The 25,000-nt window shown below is 45.4% G+C and overlaps 3 protein-coding genes across 5 annotated transcripts in view; 1 reads left to right on the forward strand and 2 right to left on the reverse strand.

The window, feature by feature from the left end:
* LOC110527381 (paralemmin-1) overlaps positions 1-2,594 on the reverse strand; it is a 16,457-nt gene extending 13,863 nt beyond the window's left edge. Inside the window, exon 1 of one of the 2 annotated variants that reach the window (XM_036982710.2) lies at positions 2,086-2,594. In XM_036982710.2, the coding sequence (XP_036838605.1) occupies positions 2,086-2,147 (62 nt within the window). In that variant the 5' untranslated portion in view covers positions 2,148-2,594. The remainder of the gene's footprint in view (positions 1-2,085) is intronic. The other variant, XM_090240236.1, reaches the window with a different exon arrangement.
* Positions 2,595-5,330: 2,736 nt separating this feature from the next.
* Positions 5,331-16,053, forward strand: LOC110519434 (phospholipid phosphatase-related protein type 3). 2 transcript variants are annotated; one of them, XM_036982696.2, is made up of 11 exons: positions 5,331-6,043; positions 6,652-6,758; positions 7,027-7,212; positions 7,314-7,440; positions 11,394-11,589; positions 11,736-11,793; positions 11,979-12,152; positions 12,373-12,585; positions 12,660-12,886; positions 12,977-13,439; positions 13,766-16,053. In XM_036982696.2, exons 2-11 carry the CDS (start codon positions 6,675-6,677, stop codon positions 14,537-14,539), a joined length of 2,502 nt encoding a protein of 833 aa, XP_036838591.1. In that variant the 5' UTR covers positions 5,331-6,043; positions 6,652-6,674; the 3' UTR covers positions 14,540-16,053. The 2 variants fall into 2 exon arrangements, with proteins under 2 accessions (XP_036838591.1, XP_090096352.1); XM_090240226.1 differs by lacking the exons at positions 5,331-6,043; positions 6,652-6,758; positions 7,027-7,212; positions 7,314-7,440; positions 11,736-11,793 and having other exon boundaries at positions 11,477-11,589.
* A 2,869-nt stretch (positions 16,054-18,922) lies between these two features.
* LOC110515884 (glutamate receptor ionotropic, NMDA 3B) overlaps positions 18,923-25,000 on the reverse strand; it is a 30,106-nt gene continuing 24,028 nt past the window's right edge. Inside the window, exons 13-16 of the mRNA XM_036982694.2 lie at positions 23,027-23,191; positions 22,707-22,774; positions 21,223-21,464; positions 18,923-20,827 (exon numbers count right to left, since the gene is read on the reverse strand). Coding sequence (XP_036838589.2) covers positions 19,896-20,827; positions 21,223-21,464; positions 22,707-22,774; positions 23,027-23,191 — 1,407 coding nt within the window. The 3' untranslated portion in view covers positions 18,923-19,895. The remainder of the gene's footprint in view (positions 20,828-21,222; positions 21,465-22,706; positions 22,775-23,026; positions 23,192-25,000) is intronic.

The following is a 25,000-nucleotide window of genomic DNA, read 5'->3' on the forward strand; positions in this document are numbered from 1 at the left end:
GTGTGTGTGTGTGTGTGTGGCTGCTCGGCCATGGAAACCCATTTTTTTGTTGTATTTTTTTTAATTTATTATTTATTTTGTATTATATCCCCCTTTTTTCTCCCCAAATTTGATCTTGTCTCATCGCTATAACTCCCCAGCTGTCTCGGGAGAGGCGACGGTGGAATCATGTGTCCTCAGGCACATGACATGCCTAACCGAGCTTAACCTGAAAGCCAGCCGCACCAATGTGTCGGAGGAAACCGTTCAACTGGTGACCGGGGTCAGCCTGCAGGCACTCAGCCCGCCACAAGCAGTCACTAGGGTGTGATGAGCCAAGTAAAGCCCCCCCGGCCAAACCCTTGCCTAACCCGGACGACGCTGGGCCAAACCCTCGCCTAACCCGGACGACACTGGGCCAAACCCTCGCCTAACCCAGACGACGCTGGGCCAAACCCTCGCCTAACCCGGACGACGCTGGGCCAAACCCTCCCCTAACCCGGACGACGCTGGGCCAAACCCTCCCCTAATCCGGACGACGCTGGGCCAAACCCTCCCCTAACCCGGACGACGCTGGGCCAAACCCTCGCCTAACCCGGACGACGCTGGGCCAAACCCTTGCCTAACCCGGACGACGCTGGGCCAAACCCTTGCCTAACCCGGATGACGCTGGGCCAATTGTGTGCCGTCCTATGGGACTCCTGGCCACTGCCGGTTGTGGCTCAGCCCGGGAATGAACCTGGGTCTGTAGTAACACCTCTAGCACTGTGATGCAGTGCCATAGACCGCTGCGGCCCTCGGGAGACCCATGGAAACCCATTTCATGAAGCTCCCGACCAACAGTTATTGTGCTGACATTGCTTCCAGAGGCAGTTTGGAACTCGGTAGTGAGTGTGGCAACCAAGGGCAGACTATTTTTACGTGCTACGCGCTTCAGCACTCTGCGGTCCCGTTCTGTGAGTTTGTGTGGCCTACCACTTCGCAGCTGAGCCGTTGTTGCTCCTAGACGTTTCCACTTCATAATAACAGCACGTACAGTTGACCGGAGCAGCTCTAGCAGGGCAGAAATTTGATGAACTGACTTGTTGGAAAGGTGGCCTATGACGGTGGCACGTTGAAAGTCACTGAGCTCTTCAGTAAGGCCATTCTACTGCCAATGTTTGTCTATGGAGATTGCATGGCTGTGTGCTCAATTTTATACACCTGTCAACCACGGGTGTGGATGGAATAGCCGAATCCACTAATTTGAAGGGGTGTCCACATACTTTTGTATATATAGTCTATATTGCCTCCCAATATTGTACAATGTGTGTATTTTCATTAGCCTGGGCTATATTTGTTTGAATTCCAGACCAGATTGATCTCAGTTTGTTAGTGTCAGAGTAGCCACTGATTTCGGTCATTTGAGTGGTATTAGAAACGATTCCGCTAATGTCTTCTATCGTGTAAAGTATGCAGCATTGTATGAAATGCGTTTTTAAAAGGCAAAACAAATATTCGGACGCTGCAAACAAGTGTTCCCCATGTGTGGAAATCCTAAAAACGCCCCTGCTCAACTGTAGCCTACATTACAAATGTTATTATGGCTTTATTATAAAGGGGCTTTTTCTTCAACAGGAAACCTCGCATTGAATTGCATCTTGGTGGATGGATTTGTTTACAGAAAATAATGGTGTGCCAGGAAGTGTGTGGGGGCAAAAAAAAACAATGCCCCGGGGTCTATGATTTCATAATCCGGCTATACCTGTACTGTATACTGTTTATTTATTTATGTAAGAGTGGTATTTACTTTCATATTGTTTTGTTCACATTATTGTCATGCATTTCCATGTATGCATTAAGGGGATTTGTATAATTTATAATTACATTATGCCTACATTAGAAAACACACATTATCTCTTAATCTCGTTTTCCCTCTATTCTGCATCCCTCTCTCTGCTCCATCCCTCCATCCCCTTCTCTCCTCACCTCCATCCTTCATCGCTGTTCCGTGATGCTGAGGCAGTGGAGCGCTACCGCTAGTCAACAAATTCGCGGAAATCAGGCCAAGTATAGTCGTGAGTAGACACTGCGTGTAACGAGCAGACAGACAGCCGGGCTACTTACCCAACAGCGGAGTCCTTTATCTTGTCACCGATGGCGTCTCTCTCCTTTGGCGTCTCTCTCATCCTAGTTTCATCCACACTGAAATAAAATAGCACTGCGACGGTTTCCTCTTCGTTCACTGTGTATGCTTATAGTCTATGTTTACTGGCGTATAGCTTCAAAACAGTCGGGTTTCCTCCCCTCCTCTCCCTCCTCCCCCCCCTTCTCCTCCTCCTCTCTCCTCTCTCCTGCCACCCTTCCGTTGGCGGCTGAGGAGTCGCGGGAACGCCCGAGCTGTGTGTGCGTGTGTGTCGCGGGAGCTCGATCCGCTCAACACTTCAACAGAGAGAACAAGCTGGCCGTTATTTATCTTCGTTCCACGACATTACAGGAGTTCGTGGGTGAATTGGCGATTTTTGGAGAGATGAAAGCTCTCCTGGTCCCCTCAAAATTATGATTTGTCTCCTGTAGGTGACCTGTTTTGCAGAAAGGTTTGTGCTCTCACCAGCTGGCCAAACACAGAGAGAGAGAGCGAGAGAGAGAGAGAGAGAGAGAGAGAGAGAGAGAGAGAGAGAGAGAGAGAGAGAGAGAGAGAGAGAGAGAGAGAGAGAGAGAGAGAGAGAGAGAGAGAGAGAGAGAGAGAGAGAAGTACGCCTTCCTCCCGAGATAAGGAGGCCCAGGGTGTGTTGTTGACTGATATGATATTGAGGCCTCTGGTTATAATTGGGGTCTGGGTATTGCCGACGGTCTGATAGGATATTGGAGCCTCTGGTTATAAATGGGGTCTGAGTCTAGCCGACAGTCTGACACGATAATGGGCCTCTGTTTCTAAATGCGCTCTGGGTCTAGCCGACAGTCTGATGCAGACATACAGTATGATAACAATAGCTGCCAATGAGGCTCTACCACAAACACAACACAATTCATTACATTTGAATGCTGATTCAGTCAGGAAACAGAGTTCAAAAGACATTAAAGGTCCCGAACAGTCATTCTGAAATGTACCTTTTCTCTCATGGCTAACTACCAGGAAGTTTGAAAAGATAGGCTGAGTGGGCAGGGAGCTTATATTCAGGAGCTCACCTTGACTGACAGCTCTTTGAAACACCTATGTCAAGCAACTTGGATACAGTGACCAGTGTTGCAGTAAAATCATCTCAAGCTAATTTGCTGATGCACAAAGCAACTCAAACAACATTGAAATTGGATCAATTTCATCATGAGGCCAATGGTAACTTTAAAACAGTTAAAGGGCTGTAATTGGTGAAAACTGAGGATGGATCAACAACATTGTAGTTACTCCACAATACTAACCTAAATGACAGAGTGAAAAGAAGGAAGCCAATACAGAATACAAATATTCCAAAACATGCATCCTGTTTGCAACAAGGAACTAAAGTAATATTTAAGTGACAAAGCAATTCACTTTTTGTCCTGAATACAAAGTGTTATGTTTGGGGCAAATCCAATACATCACTGAGTACCACACTTCATATTTTCAAGCATAGTGGTGGCTGCATCATGCTATGGGTATGCTTGTATTTGTTAAGGTCTGGGGAGTTTTTCAGGACAAAAAAATAATGGAATGGAGCGTAGCACAGGAAAAATCCTAGAGGAAAACCAGGTTCAGTTTGCTTTCCATCAGACAGCAGAACAATAACCTAAAACACAAGGCCAAATCTACGCTTGAGTTGCTAACCAAGAAGACAGTGAATGTTCCTGAGTGGCCAAGTTAATGTTTTGACTCAAATCTACTGGAAAAATCTATGGCAAGACCTGAAAATGGTTGTCAGTAATGATCAACAACCAATTTTACATAGCTTGAAGAATTTTGAAAATATTAACTGGCAAATGTTGCACAATCCAGGTGTGGAAATCTCTTAATCGCTGTCAAATGTACTTCTACAAAGTATTGACTCAGGGTTGTGAATACATATGTAAAATGAGATATTTCCGTTTTTAATTTGAAATAAATGTACAACAATTTCAAAAAACATGTTTTCACTTTGTCATTATGGGGTATTATGTGTAGATGGGTGAGAAACATATATATTTAATCCATTTTGAATTCAGTCTGTATGTGTAACAGAACAAAATGGGGAAAAAGTCCAGGGGCATGAATACTTTCTGAAGGCACCGTTCATGTAGATTGGTTCAGTTGGTGAAGTCCACCATCTACTGGCCATAACATATTTATTGTGGCATGTGGTATCCTGTGGCCAGAAGGGAGCATTTGTGTTCTGCATATGGTTCATAGACAGAGAAGAGGAGAGGGGACAGGGAAGAGATGAAAGGATGAAGAGGATGCCTCTAGCCATTAGCAGCTGTAAATTGGGACACACATTTATAAAGACACTCAGACCCATGCGCTCTAAACATATTTCATTCATTTACTTCTGTATTTATTCATGTAAACAGAAACAAATGAAAAGTAGCCCTACCACATGTACAGGCAGAAGATATCAATAGAGCTACTGGTTGCTGTGGTATTTCTAGTGACCAGGCTGGATTTACAGAGAATACAGGTATTGAAAGAATCATATATTTAGTGCTGATAGGTTGGAGTCTTCTCTGTTGTCTGCAGGCTAGTGCTGATAGGTTGGAGTCTTCTCTGTTGTCTGTAGGTTAGTGCTGATAGGTTGGAGTCTTCTCTGTTGTCTGTAGGCTAGTGCTGATAGGTTGGAGTCTTCTCTGTTGTCTATAGGTTAGTGCTGATAGGTTGGAGTCTTCTTTGTTGTCTGTAGGCTAGTGCTGATAGGTTGGAGTCTTCTCTGTTGTCTGCAGGCTAGTGCTGATAGGTTGGAGTCTTCTCTGTTGTCTGCAGGCTAGTGCTGATAGGTTGGAGTCTTCTCTGTTGTCTGCAGGCTAGTGCTGATAGGTTGGAGTCTTCTTTATATGTATTTGTGAGTGAGTGAGTGAGTGAGTGAGTGATGAGTTTATTAGCAGCCCAGCTGTGACCAGTCCAGGAGAAAAGGGTGGGTGGGTAGGGTGTGTCATGGTGTATGTGTATTTATAACCGTGGGGGAAAGGTTTGAATGTGTACATGTCAAGGTAAATCAGACAGTCAGAGGCAGAAGATGTGTGAGCGCGCGCGTGCACGTTTGTTGAATGAAGAGACGCAAATACACACCGCAGCAGCAGTCACAGGCACGTGGTCAGAACCCAACCCAACCCAACCCAACCCCACCCTACTGGGCTAGGTCTACCCACAACAAAACTAACCAAATATGAAAAGAGGAAGAGAGATGGGGGGTTCAGCATCTTTTTGCCTAAAATGAATAGCCTTTGCATTTAAAATAGAATGTTCTAAAAGGGGAATATATTCGAAGAAACACTCAGAATCAAACAGACACACATGCTTTCACTCATGCACGCGCATACCCAAACACACACCAAAATCCATCGCTTTGTTTTTCCCAGCTTTATGGTGGTGGCACTCCTCCATTAGGAATTTGGAGTGGTGAGAGGAGGGGCGTTTGTGTATGTGTGAAGGAGCAGTCGATCTCCTCCCCTCGTCTCCCCCCGCCCCCCATGCCTTTGTGTGCACGAGGCTCTCTGTGAGCGGCGGTTCTTCAAGTGCGATATCGGTTCGTTTCTGAACGCTGTTTGAGTTTGTGTGGGCTGTTCGAACATAGCGTGGCTGACTGGGACTGGGGTGAACCGGTAGAAGGCACGTGAAACCACTGAGTTTATTCACACATGCGCGATCAGAAGGGAAAATAACGGAGAAATATTGAATATAGGACTTTTCCCTTTCGTTTTACCCATCTATCATTCTCTCGTCCTCTCTATCCGTGGAGAATCTGACCAACCCAAACAACCTGATGTGTGTGTATATGTGTTTTAGGGGCGTAAAACAACTGGCAGCGCGTGAAGATGGATTAACGTTTGAACGGAAAACTGGAGCAGCACGCTAGACCTCGGCGAGGGGGGAGGGCAAGACGGGCCTCTGCAAACACACACAACCCGCGGGACAGAGGTAATTTAGCGCTCTGTGTCTTTCTGTGTGTGTGTGTGTGTGTGTGGAGGAGAGGAGAGGCAAGGCAGGGCGAGTCTGACACTAGTGTCTGAGAGAATCGATGTTTTTTAATCAGGACAGTTTTTCTCTCTCTCTCTGAGTTCAGGACCATGCAGTGGACAGCGCCATAGTTACAGTAGAATAACTCCGGGGAAAAGGAGTATGTGTCGCATTGTGTGTGTCTCAACTCCCTGCTTCTTTCTGTAACTTAACTGTAACTATGGCGCTGTCCTGGGTCCACTCCATTGTCCTGAATTTAGAGAGCGAGTTAGAGAGAAGTGGGAAACAGATAGCACACCAATGAGGTTTGTGTGTGTGTGTGTGTGTGCTGATGTTCTGTTCATTTGGAGTTGAGGGACCAACACAACAGATGTGCATTCAGTTATTTACTATTAGCTTAGGTTTGCTGCAAAGGACCAGTCTGAGACCAAGCAGATGTTTGCCCATGTGGAAGTAGTAGCAGAATATGACTTAACAAGCTGAAACTGTGCAACAATTCCTCGGTAATGTATGCCACCTGGAACGCCACCAGTGTGATGACTAACCCCTCCCCTTCTGTCTGTTCCTAGACTCTGATTGGACCAACACCAGGATGATGTCGTCACCAAAAGCCAAGACCAAGAAGAAACCTCCCAAAGACAGCATGACACTTCTACCATGCTTCTACTTCATAGAGGTGTGTGGACGTGCATACGTGTGTGTCCAATATAACTCCATTTAATGTATACCACTCACTATGGCTGTTAGTAAGACAATATCTCCCTCTTACCTCTCTCCCTTTCTCTCTCTCTCTCCCTTGCTCGCCTTCACTCTCTATCTATCTATCTATCTATCATCTATCTATCTATCTATCTATCTATCTATCTATCTATCTATCTATCTATCTATCTATCTATCTATCTATCTATCTATCTATCTATCTATCTCTCTTTCTTTCTGTCTAGCTCCCCATCGTCCTCTCCTCCCTTGTCTCTCTCTACTTCATGGAGTTGACAGACCTGTTGTCCCCGGCGACCCCTGTGTTCCATTGCTATGACCGTGACCTGTCGTTGCCCTACCTGGAGACAGGAGACGAACTGATCCCTCTGCTGATGTTACTGAGCCTGGCCTTCGCAGGACCGGCTGCCTCGGTTAGTACACACACACACACCGTCAGAACCTAGAATCAATAGACTGATCAATGAACAGCCTATCAGGGTGCATGACTAATTGTGTGTGTGTGTGTGAATAGATCATGCTAGGTGAAGGGCTGGTCTATTGTTACCAGTCCAGAGTCAAACAGAGTAAAGCTGAAGGATCCATCATCGCTGGAGGGTGTAACTTCAACTCCTTCCTACGGAGGACTGTTCGCTTTGTTGGTACGTACCTGTTATTTACGCTTGAATCCTCGAGGGGGAGTGGACAGGTGTACACTTCATGTAATAATGCTAGCCTAGGGAGAGAATCTACTTCAGGGAGTAATGCTAGCCTAGGGAGAGAATCTACTTCAGGGAGTAATGCTAGCCTAGGGAGAGAATCTACTTCATGTAATAATGCTAGCCTAGGGAGAGAATCTACTTCATGTAATAATGCTAGCCTAGGGAGAGAATCTACTTCAGGGAGTAATGATAGCCTAGGGAGAGAATCTACTTCATGTAATAATGCTAGCCTAGGGAGAGAATCTACTTCAGCAAGTAATGATAGCCTAGGGAGAGAATCTACTTCATGTAATAATGCTAGCCTAGGGAGAGAATCTACTTCAGCAAGTAATGATAGCCTAGGGAGAGAATCTACTTCAGGGAGTAATGATAGCCTAGGGAGAGAATCTACTTCATGTAATAATGCTAGCCTAGGGAGAGAATCTACTTCATGTAATAATGCTAGCCTAGGGAGAGAATCTACTTCAGCAAGTAATGATAGCCTAGGGAGAGAATCTACTTCAGGGAGTAATGATAGCCTAGGGAGAGAATCTACTTCAGGGAATAATGATAGCCAAGGGAGAGAATCTACTTCAGCAAGTAATGATAGCCTAGGGAGAGAATCTACTTCAGGGAGTAATGATAGCCTAGGGAGAGAATCTACTTCAGGGAGTAATGATAGCCTAGGGAGAGAATCTACTTCAGAGAGTAATGATAGCCTAGGGAGAGAATCTACTTCAGCAAGTAATGATAGCCTAGGGAGAGAATCTACTTCAGAGAGTAATGATAGCCTAGGGAGAGAATCTACTTCATGTAATAATGCTAGCCTAGGGAGAGAATCTACTTCAGCGAGTAATGCTAGCCTAGGGAGAGAATCTACTTCAGCAAGTAATGATAGCCTAGGGAGAGAATCTACTTCATGTAATAATGCTAGCCTAGGGAGAGAATCTACTTCATGTAATAATGCTAGCCTAGGGAGAGAATCTACTTCAGGGAGTAATGATAGCCTAGGGAGAGAATCTACTTCAGGGAGTAATGATAGCCTAGGGAGAGAATCTACTTCAGCGAGTAATGATAGCCTAGGGAGAGAATCTACTTCAGCAAGTAATGATAGCCTAGGGAGAGAATCTACTTCAGAGAGTAATGATAGCCTAGGGAGAGAATCTACTTCAGAGAGTAATGATAGCCTAGGGAGAGAATCTACTTCAGAGAGTAATGATAGCCTAGGGAGAGAATCTACTTCAGGGAGTAATGATAGCCTAGGGAGAGAATCTACTTCAGGGAGTAATGATAGCCTAGGGAGAGAATCTACTTCAGCGAGTAATGATAGCCTAGGGAGAGAATCTACTTCAGCAAGTAATGATAGCCTAGGGAGAGAATCTACTTCAGAGAGTAATGATAGCCTAGGGAGAGAATCTACTTCAGAGAGTAATGATAGCCTAGGGAGAGAATCTACTTCAGGGAGTAATGATAGCCTAGGGAGAGAATCTACTTCAGAGAGTAATGATAGCCTAGGGAGAGAATCTACTTCCGAGAGTAATGATAGCCTAGGGAGAGAATCTACTTCAGAGAGTAATGATAGCCTAGGGAGATAATCTATATCAGAGAGTGATGATAGCCTAGGGAGAGAATCTACTTCAGCAAGTAATGATAGCCTAGGGAGAGAATCTACTTCAGAGAGTAATGATAGCCTAGGGAGAGAATCTACTTCCGAGAGTAATGATAGCCTAGGGAGAGAATCTACTTCAGAGAGTAATGATAGCCTAGGGAGAGAATCTACTTCAGAGAGTAATGCTAGCCTAGGGAGATAATCTATAACAGAGAGTAATGATAACCTAGGGAGAGAATCTACTTCAGAGAGTAATGGTAGCCTAGGGAGAGAATCTACTTCAGGGAGTAATGATAGCCTAGGGAGAGAATCTACTTCAGGGAGTAATGATAGCCTAGGGAGAGAATCTACTTCAGCGAGTAATGATAGCCTAGGGAGAGAATCTACTTCAGCAAGTAATGATAGCCTAGGGAGAGAATCTACTTCAGAGAGTAATGATAGCCTAGGGAGAGAATCTACTTCAGAGAGTAATGATAGCCTAGGGAGAGAATCTACTTCAGAGAGTAATGATAGCCTAGGGAGAGAATCTACTTCAGCAAGTAATGATAGCCTAGGGAGAGAATCTACTTCAGAGAGTAATGATAGCCTAGGGAGAGAATCTACTTCCGAGAGTAATGATAGCCTAGGGAGAGAATCTACTTCAGAGAGTAATGATAGCCTAGGGAGATAATCTATATCAGAGAGTGATGATAGCCTAGGGAGAGAATCTACTTCAGCAAGTAATGATAGCCTAGGGAGAGAATCTACTTCAGAGAGTAATGATAGCCTAGGGAGAGAATCTACTTCCGAGAGTAATGATAGCCTAGGGAGAGAATCTACTTCAGAGAGTAATGATAGCCTAGGGAGAGAATCTACTTCAGAGAGTAATGCTAGCCTAGGGAGATAATATATAACAGAGAGTAATGATAACCTAGGGAGAGAATCTACTTCAGAGAGTAATGGTAGCCTAGGGAGAGAATCTATATCAGAGAGTAATGATAGCCTAGGGAGAGAATCTATATCAGAGAGTAATGATAGCCTAGGGAGAGAATCTACTTCAGAGAGTAATGGTAGCCTAGGGAGAGAATCTACATCAGAGAGTAATGCTAGCGTAGGGAGATAATCTACTTCAGAGAGTAATGCTAGCCTAGGGAGAGAATCTATATCAGAGAGTAATGATAGCCTAGGAGAGATGTGGAGGGAATGAGGACAGGGGAGAGAGAGATGTAGAGGGAATGAGGACAGGGGAGAGAGAGATGTAGAGGGAATGAGGACAGGGGAGAGAGAGATGTAGAGGGAATGAGGACGGGGGAGAGAGAGAGATGTAGAGGGAATGAGGACGGGGAGAGAGAGAGATGTAGAGGGAATGAGGACGAGGGAGAGAGAGAGATGTAGAGGGAATGAGGACGGGGGAGAGAGAGAGATGTAGAGGGAATGAGGACGGGGGAGAGAGAGAGATGTAGAGGGAATGAGGACAGGGGAGAGAGAGATGTAGAGGGAATGAGGATGGGGGAGAGAGAGATGTAGAGGGAATGAGGACAGGGGAGAGAGAGATGTAGAGGGAATGAGGACGGGGGAGAGAGAGATGTAGAGGGAATGAGGACGGGGGAGAGAGAGATGTAGAGGGAATGAGGACGGGTGAGAGAGAGATGTAGAGGGAATGAGGACGGGGGAGAGAGAGATGTAGAGGGAATGAGGACAGGGGACAGAGAGATGTAGAGGGAATGAGGACAGGGGACAGAGAGATGTAGAGGACAGGGGACAGAGAGATGTAGAGGGAATGAGGACGGGAGAGAGAGATGTAGAGGGAATGAGGACGGGAGAGAGAGATGTAGAGGGAATGAGGATGGGAGAGAGAGATGTAGAGGGAATGAGGACAGGGGACAGAGAGATGTAGAGGGAATGAGGACAGGGGACAGAGAGATGTAGAGGACAGGGGACAGAGAGATGTAGAGGGAATGAGGACAGGGGACAGAGAGATGTAGAGGGAATGAGGACAGGCGAGCCGTCTTCAGATGTTTCAGATAACTGTTACGTGGTGCATGCTCCTCTCTCCCCCCCTCTCTCCTTCATCCCTTCTCCCCCTCTTTCTCCTCCATCCCTTCTCCCTGTCTCCCCCTCTCTCCTTCTCCATCCCTTCTCCCGGTCTCCCTCTCTCTCTCCTCCATCCCTTCTCCCTGTCTCCCCCTCTCTCTCCTCCATCCCTTCTCCCTGTTTCCCCCTCTCTCCTCCTCCATCCCTTCTCCCTGTCTCCCCCCCACTTTCCTCCATCCCTTCTCCCTGTCTCCCGCTCTCTCCTCCTCCATCCCTCGTCCTTCTCTCCCAGGTGTTCATGTGTTTGGTCTCCTGGCAACAGCCCTAATGACAGACATCATCCAATTGGCTACTGGTTATCCCACCCCTTTCTTCCTGACTGTCTGTCAGCCCAATTACACGCTGCCTGGGATATCATGTGACCAGAACAACTACATCACACAGGACATCTGCTCTGGGAAAGATCTGTATGCCATCCTGTCAGCCAGGTAAAAAATAAAACACACACACACACACACACACACACACACTTTTTGTGTTCTCCAGCTTCAATTAAACCTCCACCTCTCTTCTCTCTCTGCATCACGTCTCCCTCTCTCTTCCTGATTCTTACTCTCCCTCTCCTTCTCTTCAGGAAAACATTTCCGTCCCAGCATGCAACGCTTTCTGGCTTCGCTGCTGTCTACATCTCTGTAAGCACTGACAGCTACTAACTTGTCTGTCCGTCTGTCTGTCTGTCTGCCTGCCTGCCTGCCTGCCTTCCTGACTGACTGACTTTATGAAGATGCATTTGAAGTTAAAATTGGAAACATTGCCATCTGCAATAGTTCTAACTTTGTGTGTGTGTGCATGCGTACTTCCGTGTGTGTGTGTGTAGATGTATTTGAACAGTGTGATCAGCAGTAGTACTAAGCTGGTGAAGCCGGTGCTGGTGTTTGGATACTGTCTGGCTGCAGGCATAGCCGGACTGACTCAGATCACACAACACCGCTGCCATCCCAGAGATGTCTATGTTGGCTACGCCATAGGAGCTGGCATAGGAGTCTACCTGGTGAGTGTGAGTGTGTGGGTGGGGGGGGGTGGGGGGGGTAGTAGACTGAGAAAGAGATAGAGAGGGAGATGGCAATTAATAATCTTTTAAGAGTTCTCAGGGGGAGAATTTCACTGTTATTTTTTTAGAAGGCCTGTCTCAACAGATTTCACGCTTCTATCCCTCTCTCTCTATTGCCATCTCCACCTCTCCTTCCCCTCCCTCCGTACCCTCCCTCTAGTCTCTGTATGCAGTAGGTAACTTCAGGTCATCCGAAGAGGACTGCCTCCCCCAGCCTGTCCGGAGGGCTGCGCCTCCCCCACAGCAGCAGAGGGAGGTGGTGGTGAGGGGAAGAGCCCAGAGAGGTCATGCTTCTCAGCACGGCTCTCTGTACCGCAGCAAGACACCCAGACCATCAGACAGCAGGGAGGAACTGGGCACTGGACGCTGCAAGGTAAGAGATGAAGGGAGATAGGTTGTGTATTCGTGGTTAGTATTAGTAGTTAGCCACACTATGTTGTTCTGTAGGTTCGTAGGGAGAAGGCCAGCGTAGCATCTCTGAAGAGGGCCAGTGCTGACGTGGAGCTCCTGGCACCCCGCGGCCCCATGGGAAAGGAAACCATGGTAACATTCAGCAATACCTTACCCCGCGTCGCCAATGGCAGCAGCAGCACCTCGCCCCCCGGAGACGACTCCTCCAACCAGCGTCACATGACCTTCCACCTGTCCTTCGACCCCCGCAGGTCACAACCAAGGTACGTTTGTGGCTAGTGTGTGTTGTAGGTGTGTGTCATACAACCCTGGTATTAATCGTCAAGTCAAACATATCATGTGTGATCTGTCAGGCTGCGACCACCACTGGTGCAGGAGTGGAGACAGCAGCGCTCTACGGAGAGACGGAGCGAGGAGGAGGGAGAGACGGACACATCTGGCGGAGGAGAGGGAGGAGCAGGGGGAGGGGGCGAGGCAGGGGAGACAGGGGTGATGAATCCTCCCTCCCTCTATCCGACGGTACAGTCGGCCAATAGAGCCGTTGCCACAGCTACCCCAGCGCCAGCCCCACTAGTGCATATCCCTAAGGAGGGGATTAGACACCCCCCTACTGTCTCCCCTCTACCTCCTTCTGTCTCCTCTCTACCTCCCCCTGTCTCACCTAAGAGCGCGGTGACACGTGCCAAGTTGATGTCACTTAACCAGGGAGGGGAACGAGTCAGGGAGGGGCCTATCCCTGTGACGACTCCGCGTGTGCCCCACCAGCTGCCCAATCAGCCGCCCAATCAGCCGCCCAATCAGCCGCGAGTGGCGCAGGTGAGATAAATATCAAATCTGAGTTAGTTAAAATGAACTGTTGATTTACATTCTAACTAGCTGAAGTAACTAGCTAAATGAACTGTTGATTTACATTCTAACTAGCTGAAGTAACTAGCTAAATGAACTGTTGATTTACATTCTAACTAGCTGAAGTAACTAGCTAAATGAACTGTTGATTTACATTCTAACTAGCTGAAGTAACTAGCTAAATGAACTGTTGATTTACATTCTAACTAGCTGAAGTAACTAGCTAAATGAACGGTTGATTTACATTCTAACTAGCTGAAGTAACTAGCTAACCATCTCCTCTGTTCATCCTATAGGTCATTGCCATGTCCAAGCAGCATGGACCAATCAGCTCCTCTGCCAAGGGCTCTGACTCCACCTCTTCCTGTGGGGGAGGGTCTTCAACAGGAAGCTCTGAGTCGCCGTACTACCGGGTCCCCTCCGACCGCGACAGCCACACCGGGAGTGTTACCGGGAGCGTTACCGGGAGTATTGTCACCATAGACGCTCACGCCCCTCATCACCCTGTGGTCAGGGTGTCTAGCAGTGTCAGTACCGGGAGTAACGGGACCCTGGGGGCCAGAGTAACAGCTGCCGGTAACGGGACCCCCTGGGAGCGGAGGAACACCACCAGCGGGAGCGTCGGTGAGCAGGGCCAGAGGGGGGCGCTGCAGCGCCAGGAGAAAGTCTCTGCACCGGAATATCGGGAATACCGAACACTTCCTGTGAAATCAGACTCTATCTGCTCCTCCTCTCCCAGCCAGACTGATTCCTCCACCCTGCCTCCCCCTCCTCACCCCATCTCCTCTCCACTCCCTCCCTTCTCTTCCCCCCCCCTGCCTCCCCCTCCTCAACCCATCTCCTCCCCCCTCCCTCCCCCTTCTCCCCCCTCCTACTCACCCCTCCCTCCCCCTCCTCCCCACTTCTACTCCCCTCTCCCTCCCCCTCCTCATCCAGATCTGCTGTTGGACAGTTACTCCCCCCCCCTCCCCCGCTCTATGACCCTCCCCCGCCGGCCCACTGTCTCAGCCCACAGCCGCGCTGATCAAGAAGTCTATTACAAGACCATGCAGACGGAGAGGAGATTATAACGCGACATAGAGGAGTTATAATAGACAGTAACACTACTAAAAACAGACTACGAGGTCAGAAGAGAAAATAGGGGACCTTACAGAGCGAGAGGTTATAAGGCGACATAGATAAATTAAGATAGACAGTAGTACCTCTACATAACCATACAGTCAGGGGACGTTATTAAATGTAAAACATTTTGGGGAGACCTAACAGTCAGGGGAAGTTATTAAATGTGACACCGTTTGGGGAGACCTAACAGTCAGGAGAACTACTACATGACTTAAATGAGTGAGAGGAGGTTATGAGACAACTTAGGAGTTAAAATGTAATATAATGGAGGTTATAACTTGGCGTAGAGGAGTCACAATGATCCAGAACACTACTTCAATACTGAGAAAGGGTCCAGATGGAAACAGACAAATAGCTGATCTTCAAGACACTGCAGAGTAGGAGACGGACATGAGATGACTTAAAGAAGTTAAGATGCGACATAACAGCAAAACCTACTGCTAAGTCGGGGTCTAACAGTGGAGGTGGAGCGTGTCTGACTGAAGGTCTTCAGGAGCATGGAGACTGGATCACTAAAGACAACAGAAACAATAGCAGCTCTAGTAGTTGGTTTACCACCGACTACTATCTGACTAGACTATACAACTATACTGACTATACTCACCAGCTGTACTATACTATACTATACTGTATATAGGATCTCTCTCAGGTTTCCATTCCACTGACTTACTGTAGAGACCAAGAAGAGGAGGGGAAAAGGAGGAAGGAAAGTGAACATCTTGGAGAGGATTACTACAGTAAACAAAGAGGGGGAGACAAAGACTGGAGGGAACATTTGGCTTAACAACGTGAACAGATCCACACAGACACACAGACACACATAGCCGCGGGAAGTAGTTTGCTGGTGGGGTTCCGCGCTACAGACCGCTAACACAGTGCACTACTTTTAGGAAAATAGAATTTTGGAATTTTAGATATGATTTTTAATTCAGATTAAAACACACACACACACACACACACACACACACACACACACACACACACACACACATACAGACTCAACTCCAATTGTATAACATTTGTTGCTAATCAAACCCCCACTGACAATACAATAAGATAAATGGTGACTAAAGACTGTATAGACTTGTGGGGGTGGTCTGTGTGCATCGGTTGCCTAGCAGCAGAATGACTTGTTCTGTAGTGGATATCCTCTTTTGATAATAGAACTGTTGAATACTGGTGTTAGTCTGCATGTGTATGTATGTGTGTGAGGGTGTGTCTGTCTTGCATGTGTGTTTCTGTGTGTGAATGAGTGTATTCTACTTCATTGTGTTTCTATGAACTTGCATTATGACTTCTAAGAAACAGAAATGCTGCCTTTTCCAGAGATGTCATTTATTTACCTTTTTGTCTTTATTACCAATGTAAATACTAATATTATATTACTGTCCTTTTTCATGGGCTACTGTTTTTTTAAACTTGTGTTTCCAGGTAATGGTTATAAACTCCTTGACTAAGGAAACGTCTATTTGCAAATTCATTGAAGTTTGTGTGACTGACCGGCATTGGTGGTTTATGTGTCTCAAGACTGTGTTAGCCCACTGAGCTGAAGCACAGACATCAGGTTGGAGGAGTCTTTAGTTGTCAAGAATACAGCTGTTATCCCTGGAGTAGTGAAAAAGATCCTCTATTGACACACACACACACACACACAAAAGGATATGGGGTTGTTATCAGATATCTTTAATGAATTCTACTATTGGTTAGTCCCTGCTAAATCTATACTCCTAATACAGAGACAGGGATATGAAAGAGAATGGAGGGGTAAAGAGAGAGAGTGAGGGAAGGAGGAGAGAGAGTCAGTCCCCACTCCCACTGAGGGCTGAGTCAGTCCTGGTTGACTATCCCTAGGGTCCTCCTCACAATCTGGCCTCTATATATATATATATATATATATATATATATATATATATATATATATATATATATATATATATATATATATATATATATATATACACACACACACACACTCTCCATCACAGACATCTCAACACTCTGCAGCAGTGTGTGTGTGTAGAACTGTCCGGAGGACTGAGGTGGCCTTCATATGAGGAGTGATTCAACAGAACAACACAAAGGCCTCTGCTCTGTCTGTCTCATTCCCTTCTCTGTCTCAAACCCTTCTCTGTCTCTCCATATCTTTCTCTACTGTCTGTCCATATTGCTCTCTCTCTACTGTCTGTCCATATCTCTTACTGTCTCTACGGTCTGTCCAAATCTCTTTCTCTACTGTGTCCATGTCTCTACTGTCTGTCCATATCTCTCTCTGTGTCCATATCTCTTTCTCTCTCTACTGTATGTCCATAACTCTCTCTACTGTCTGTCCATATCTCTCTCTACTGTCTGTCCATATCTCTTTCTCTCTCTACTGTCTGTCCATATCTCTTTTTCTCTCTACTGTCTGTCCATATGTATCTCCACTGTGTCCATATCTCTTACTGTCTGTCTTATCTCTTTCTCTCTACTGTCTGTCCATATCTCTCTCTACTGTGTCCATATCTCTTACTGTCTGTCTAGCTCTTTCTCTCTACTGTCTGTCCATATCTCTCTACTGTCTGTCCATATCTCTCTGTCTGTCCATATCTCTTTCTCTCTCTACTGTCTGTCCATATCTCTTTCTCTCTACTGTCTGTCCATATGTGTCTCTACTGTGTCCATATCTCTTACTGTCTGTCTATCTCTTTCTCTCTACTGTCTGTCCATATCTCTCTACTGTCTGTCCATATCTCTCTACTATCTGTCCACATCTCTTTCTCTCTCTACTGTCTGTCCATATCTCTCTACAGTCTGTCCATATCTCTTTCTCTCTCTACTGTCTGTCCATATCTCTCTACTGTGTCCATATCTCGTACTGTCTCTCCAGTCTGTCCATATCTCTCTCTACTGTATCCATATGTATCTCTACTGTGTCCATATCTCTCTCTACTGTATCCATATGTATCTCTACTGTGTCCATATCTCTCTCTACTGTATCCATATGTATCTCTACTGTATCCATATGTATCTCTACTGTGTCCATATCTCTCTCTACTGTATCCATATGTATCTCTACTGTGTCCATATCTCTCTCTACTGTATCCATATGTATCTCTACTGTGTCCATATGTATCTCTACTGTGTCCATCTCTCTCTCTACTGTATCCATATCTCTCTCTACTGTCTGTCCATATCTCTTTCTCTCTCTACTGTCTGTCCATATCTCTCTCTACTGTATCCATATATATCTCTACTGTATCCATATCTCTCTCTACTGTCTGTCCATATCTCTCTCTACTGTATCCATATATATCTCTACTGTATCCATATCTCTCTCTACTGTCTGTCCATATCTCTCTCTACTGTATCCATATATATCTCTACTGTATCCATATCTCTCTCTACTGTCTGTCCATATCTCTCTCTACTGTATCCATATATATCTCTACTGTATCCATATCTCTCTCTACTGTCTGTCCATATCTCTTTCTCTCTCTACTGTCTGTCCATATCTCGTACTGTCTCACTTCTCACAGAGATATGAAGGGATGGAGATGTAGAAAGAGATAAAGAGAGAACAACAAACAGTGATGCAGAAAGATATATTTTAGGATGCGTGGGTTAATGTGTGTGTGTTCTAACATGCGTGACTAAGACTAAAATATCCTGCAGGCTTCACACAGACCAGGGTCACTGGGAATGGGGTCCCCATTCCCAGTGTGTGTGTGTGTGCATATATATTCCCCTACCTCTGCTCCGTATGCCTGAGTAAATATGTAAATATGTCAGATGTATAACATCCATACATTTAGATACAATTGTTGTCTGACCTCATTTTGTTCACTGTGAAACACACGCACACACACTTGTACAGATGAGTTAAATCTGAGCTTTGATTCATACGAGTGAGGCGCAGCAGTGTTCTAATTGCTCGTCAGAATCATGTAATCAGAGCGTGTGATTTTGGGTGGATTAACGATGAGAGGTTTGTCTTTTAATTTCACAGCGAATTACTATAACTGGGTGATTGTGTCTGTGTGCACACCTTTATGTGTGAGTGTGTGTATGTGTTCGGGGGGCGGGGGGGGGGGGGGCGTCTCTGTGTTGCTAAATATCACAGAATTGAGGGAAAGACCGAATGAAAATTGTTATTACTATGACAGTGAAATATTATAATATTTTCCTTCTCATCCATGAAAGAATGTTTCAGTTGCTTAGTTGAGGAGGTTGTGTGTGTGTGTGTGTGTGTGTGTGTGTGTGTGTGAGAGAGAGAGAGAGAGAGAGATCCAGGCACCACCTTGTGGTATAGACTGTCATTACAGTCTGTGGTAATTAGTTGCATTAAAACCGGTATATAAATGTTTAATTTAAAAATATGGAAATGATATACAACAACATGATACGAGTCCCAATAATATGCTGATACAATTCTGTTGTGTGTGAGAATATAGCTGTTGTTATAGGCAGAATTATGGGACACCGAACACGACCCATCAACACCAGAACAACATATCTACAACACTCCTCAGTCCTCTACAGGTAACCTAGCATCCTGCATCTCTTCTAAAACACCTGCTATAGGCTCAAATACAACCGCCTTTTCTCTTTCCACATCCACCTTTTTCATCCACTTCCAGGTTTGACTATTGTTACTGTATAGTTACATTTGACACCACCATGACATCCAACATACAAATGCCATTCAAGTAAATTCAATTCAACTGCATAGTATCAAACCAACTCAAGGTCCTTATAGAGGATCAGTCAGGACAATGACAGTGGACACGTGTAGTTTCCCTCTGGGATAGCCGATTCTTACCCGGTCGGGCGGAGATAGCACTTGATTGAACATTTAGGAGCCCCATGTGTACCTTGAATGACCCACTGAGAACTGACTACAGACCTGGGGTGTGTACAGTAGTCACAAACCATTGCAACGGAAACCGTTCGCTCCAAACAGAAAAACCTTCTGCAACAAAAACGAGAGATTCTATTGGACAAATTCAGGTAGGTCCCTTCCCGTTTTGTTCTGTTTGCTTCTGTTTGGTTCCTAGTGAACACAACCCAGGGGTATGAGATGAAGAGAGCGAGCAATTAGTAGTTAGAAACAAAAAGGAAACACACCTAGTGGAGACAAACAGTAGATGGGTAAAGTTCTGATCAGACATTTTGTTAACAGACAGCAGCCGTTGACATCAGAGGCAAATGGACCAGTGCCACATCTCTGTCATTGTTTTTTTAAACTCATCATCATTTGGACCTGTTAGATTCTTTTCCAGCCCTCTAATTGGTATTTTGTGTTCTAATAAATAACCAATCAAACGACTAACACAAACTCTTCTGGGTGTCCATGGGGGCGGGACGTTCTCTAACCAGATTCCCAGTGCCGGCACTGGATTGGCTAGCTTTCAGTCTGTCCAGACTAGCCCCTGTCCGTGTTTGGACAGTTCTCCCCCTCGCCTGGTCTTTCACTGCACCTAATTGCCTGGCTCTTCCTCTCTCCAGGCTGGTGGAGTTACGTGATTGGACAGTTCTTTCTCCCTGTAGTGTATTGACAGCACCTGATTGGTTGGTTGTCTCTCTGTCCAGGCTGGTGGAGGTTTTTGATTGGATCTCTCTCCTCCTCTGTAGGATGGTCAGAGCTTCTGATTGGCTGTTCCTCCCTGTCTGCAGAATGTTGGAGGCATGTGATTGGCTGCTCCCATTTCTGTCCAGGCTTTTTGATTGGTCATCTCGGTCTCTCTCAGTTTCTGATTGGTGTAACAGTCTGTCCCTGTCTGTGTCCTGTCTTGCTGTTTGTCTCATAGTGGAACTGTCCCTGCCTGTCCTGTCTCTGTCTCTGTTTCTGTCCAGGCTGCAACAGAGGTTTGATCTGCCACTCCTCCCTTTCTCCTGGTTGAGCCCCTCTCTCTCTTCCTTGGTTCTATCTTTCTCTGCGTTGGTTCTCACTCTCTCCAGGCTTTGTGACTGGCCAACCTTGTCTTTCTCCAGTTTGACAGCAGTAGCTGTGCTCTGGTTCATTTTATGGTTCTCCAGGCAGGTCTGTATCTCGGCCCTCCTGGCCACGGCGTCTCTCAGCTGGGCTGTGAACGTCTCGATCCTCCCCTGGACCTCCTGGAGCTCTCCCTCCCATAGGAAGGCCTGGTTGCCTGGGTTCCCCAGAGGAGGCAGGGCCAGGCCGGGGGAGGCCAGGGCCGATGCTGGGCCACCGTTAGCATGCAGGCTAACCTGAGGAGGAGATAAACCACCCAGACACCCTGGAACAGACAGGGGAAGACAGAAACTATGTGACCTCTTCTCTGAATCTAATTGAAGGGAATGTGATTTGTGGATTCAAATAAAGCATGTAAAGTGTGTGTGTGGTTTGGTTTTACTATCCTTGTGGGTCCCAGAAGTTCTACTAAAGGATAGTGAAACAAGGAAAATTCTGGGGACATTTCGCTGATCCCCACAGGGAAAACGTGTATTTTAGGCTTAGTGGTTAAGTATAGGGTTAGAATTAGGGTTAAGAGATAGGGTTAGGTTTAGTTTTAGGGTTAGGTGTTAAGGTTAAGGATTAGGGGTTAGGGAAAATAGGATTTTGAATAGGAATACATGTTTTGGTCCCCACAAGGACGGTAAAACAAATGTGTGTGTTAGAGTGAGTGTGTACCTCCCAGGCCGTGTCGCCCCACCATGCCAGGACGTCCCCAGAACGAGGCGGTGTGTGTGTGTAGACGGTAGCTGTGTAGACTCTCCAGATCAAAGTGGACCCTCTTGTTCTCCTTGATGTCCCGGGCAGGAGAGGAGGGCTGAGGAGGAGGGGGGGCAGGCAGGGGGGAAGACGGGGGAGGAGGAGGGCGAGGCTGCTGGTGTCTGTGGAGGCTGCAGCTGTCAGAGACACAAGGGGAGGGACTGGGGGAGAGAGAGATGGGGGGAGAGAGAGAGAGGGAGGGGGGGGAGTGAGAGAGAGAGAAAGAAAGAAAGGTAATATTGACAATATTGATAACCTATACTGTAATATAGTATTTATAAACTATACTCTAATATAGATAGTATTGATAACCAATACTGTAATATAGACAGTATTGATAACCTAAACACTAATATAGACAGTATTGATAACCTATACTATAATAAAGATAGTATTGATAACCTATAACGCAATATAGAGTATTGATAACCTATCATTTAATATAGAGAGTATTGATAACATATAGCGTAATTTAGAAATGATTGATTATCTATACTGTAGAATAGATAGTATTGATAACATATAGTGTACTATTGACAGTATTGATGACCTTTACTGTAATATTGCCAATATTGATAACCTATACTATAATATAGACAGTATTGATAACCTATACTCTAATATAGATAGTATTGATAATCTATACTCTACTATATATATAGTATTGATAACCTATAATGTAATATAGATAGTATTGATAGCCTATACTGTAATATAGACAGTATTGATAACATATACTCTAATATAGACAGTATTGATAACATATACTTTAATATAGACAGTATTGATAACCTATACTGTAATATGGATAGTATTGCTAAACTATACTCTAATATAGATAGTATTGATAACCCAGACTGCAATATAGAAATGATTGATAACCTATAATGTAATATATACAGTATTGATAACCTATACTCTAGTAGAGACAGGATTGATAACCTATACTCTAATATAGACAGTATTGATAACCTATACTCTAATAGAGACAGTATTGATAACCTACACTCTAATATAGACAGTATTGATAACCTATACTCTAGTAGAGACAGTATTGATAACCTATATCCTAATATAGACAGTATTGATAACCTATACTCTAATATAGACAGTATTGATAACCTACACTCTAATACAGACAGTATTGAGAACCTCTGCTCTAATATAGACAGTATTGATAACCTATACTCTAGTATAGACATTATTGATAACCTATACTCTAATATTGACAGTATTGATACCCTATACTCTAGTAGAGACAGTATTGATAACCTATATTCGAATATAGACAGTATTGATAACCTATACTCTAATATAGACAGTATTGATAACCTATACTCTAGTATAGACAGTATTGATAACCTATACTCTAATATAGATAGTATTGATCAGTGTTTCTCTACTTGTGGTCCAGGCCAATCAACTCTTTCCCTACGTCCTTGTAAGGGGTGTTCAGGGCTCGATGGATCTTCTGTCAACAGATAGATGATACAACACAGATGAGAGAACATTCACTCAATAAAGATCACCTTGTTAAGATAACAGTGGTAAGATCACCTTGATAAGATCACCTTGATAATATGTTTTTAAAAGTGTGAAATTCTAATTATCTTAGATACTATTAAAAGCTTGGTGGCTTGCTATAGATCTAGTTCATGAGTGTGTGTGTGTGTGTGTGTTTGTGTGTGTGTGTGTGTGTGTGTGTGTGTGTGTACCTACATACCTGGCTGGTATGCAACCAGTAGGTGAGTGTGTGTGACCGCCGTAGCCGGGGCAGGGCTAGGTGATAGAAGGTGTGTTCAGCTGCCAAGGTAAAAATGGCTCCAACCACCCCCACACACAACATCACAAACAGGCCTGAGAAATGATCTATCCCCATCGATAAATTCTGGGAGAGAGAGAGAGTCAGAAAGAGGGAGAGATAGAGGGCAAGAGAGGGTGTGAGAGAGAGAAAGTGAGAGAGAGAGAGTGAGAGATATATATATAGCGCAAGAGAGGGTTAGAGAGAGGGAGAGAGAGGGTGAGAGAGAGACAGAAAGAGGGAGAGAGATATATATAGCACAAGAGAGGGTTAGAGAGAGGGAGAGAGAGGGTGAGAGAGGGACAGAAAGAGGGAGAGAGATATATATAGCGCAAGAGAGGGTTAGAGAGAGGGAGAGAGAGGGTGAGAGAGAGACAGAAAGAGGGAGAGAGATATATATAGCGCAAGAGAGGGTTAGAGAGAGGGAGAGAGAGGGTGAGAGAGGGTGAGAGATATATATAGCGCAAGAGAGGGTTAGAGAGAGGGAGAGAGAGGGTGAGAGAGGGACAGAAAGAGGGAGAGAGATATATATAGCACAAGAGAGGGTTAGAGAGAGGGAGAGAGAGGGTGAGAGAGGGACAGAAAGAGGGAGAGAGATATATATAGCGCAAGAGAGGGTTAGAGAGAGGGAGAGAGAGGGTGAGAGAGGGTGAGAGATATATATAGCGCAAGAGAGGGTTAGAGAGAGGGAGAGAGAGGGTGAGAGAGGGTGAGAGATATATATAGCGCAAGAGAGGGTTAGAGAGAGGGTGAGAGAGGGTGAGAGACAGAAAGAGGGAGAGAGATATATATAGCGCAAGAGAGGGTGAGAGAGGGTGAGAGAGAGACAGAAAGAGGGAGAGAGATATATATAGCGCAAGAGAGGGTTAGAGAGAGGGAGAGAGAGGGTGAGAGACAGAAAGAGGGAGAGAGATATATATAGCGCAAGAGAGGGTTAGAGAGAGGGAGAGAGAGGGTGAGAGACAGAAAGAGGGAGAGAGATATATATAGCGCAAGAGAAGGTGAGAGAGGGTGAGAGAGGGTGAGAGACAGAAAGAGGGAGAGAGATATATATAGCGCAAGAGAGGGTGAGAGAGGGTGAGAGAGGGTGAGAGACAGAAAGAGGGAGAGAGATATATATAGCGCAAGAGAGGGTTAGAGAGAGGGAGAGAGAGGGTGAGAGACAGAAAGAGGGAGAGAGATATATATAGCGCAAGAGAAGGTGAGAGAGGGTGAGAGAGGGTGAGAGAGGGTGAGAGACAGAAAGAGGGAGAGAGATATATATAGCGCAAGAGAGGGTTAGAGAGGGTGAGAGAGGGTGAGAGAGGGTGAGAGACAGAAAGAGTGAGAGAGATATATATAGCGCAAGAGAGGGTGAGAGAGGGTGAGAGAGGGTGAGAGACAGAAAGAGGGAGAGAGATATATATAGCGCAAGAGAAGGTGAGAGAGGGTGAGAGAGGGTGAGAGAGGGTGAGAGACAGAAAGAGGGAGAGAGATATATATAGCGCAAGAGAGGGTGAGAGAGGGTGAGAGAGGGTGAGAGAGGGAAAGAGAGTATTTATTATTAGGCTCCGTAGTTAGCTGCTGCTGAGGCAGTCAGTGACTACTCTTCCTGGGGTCCAAACAGGAAACACAACACAACAAATAAAATGCATATTATACATACTGTAAATATACATACATAGCACTACATTTACATTACAATTTAGTCATTCAGCAGACGCTCCCATCCAGACTGACCCACAGCTAGTGCATTCATCTTAAGATAGCCAAGCGAGACAACCACATACAACAGTCGTAACCCAACCATGCATCATATACATAATAAAATGCAAAATACAATACAAAATGCATTAAATGGTCTATGTGTCTCTTCACAGTCCCCATTTTGCCTTAAGGTATGAGGTTGACTGTGGT

The sequence above is a fragment of the Oncorhynchus mykiss genome, chromosome 7, assembly GCF_057628025.1.
Source record: "Oncorhynchus mykiss isolate SJ-2025 chromosome 7, ASM5762802v1, whole genome shotgun sequence".
NCBI classification, from domain to species: Eukaryota; Metazoa; Chordata; class Actinopteri; order Salmoniformes; family Salmonidae; genus Oncorhynchus; species Oncorhynchus mykiss.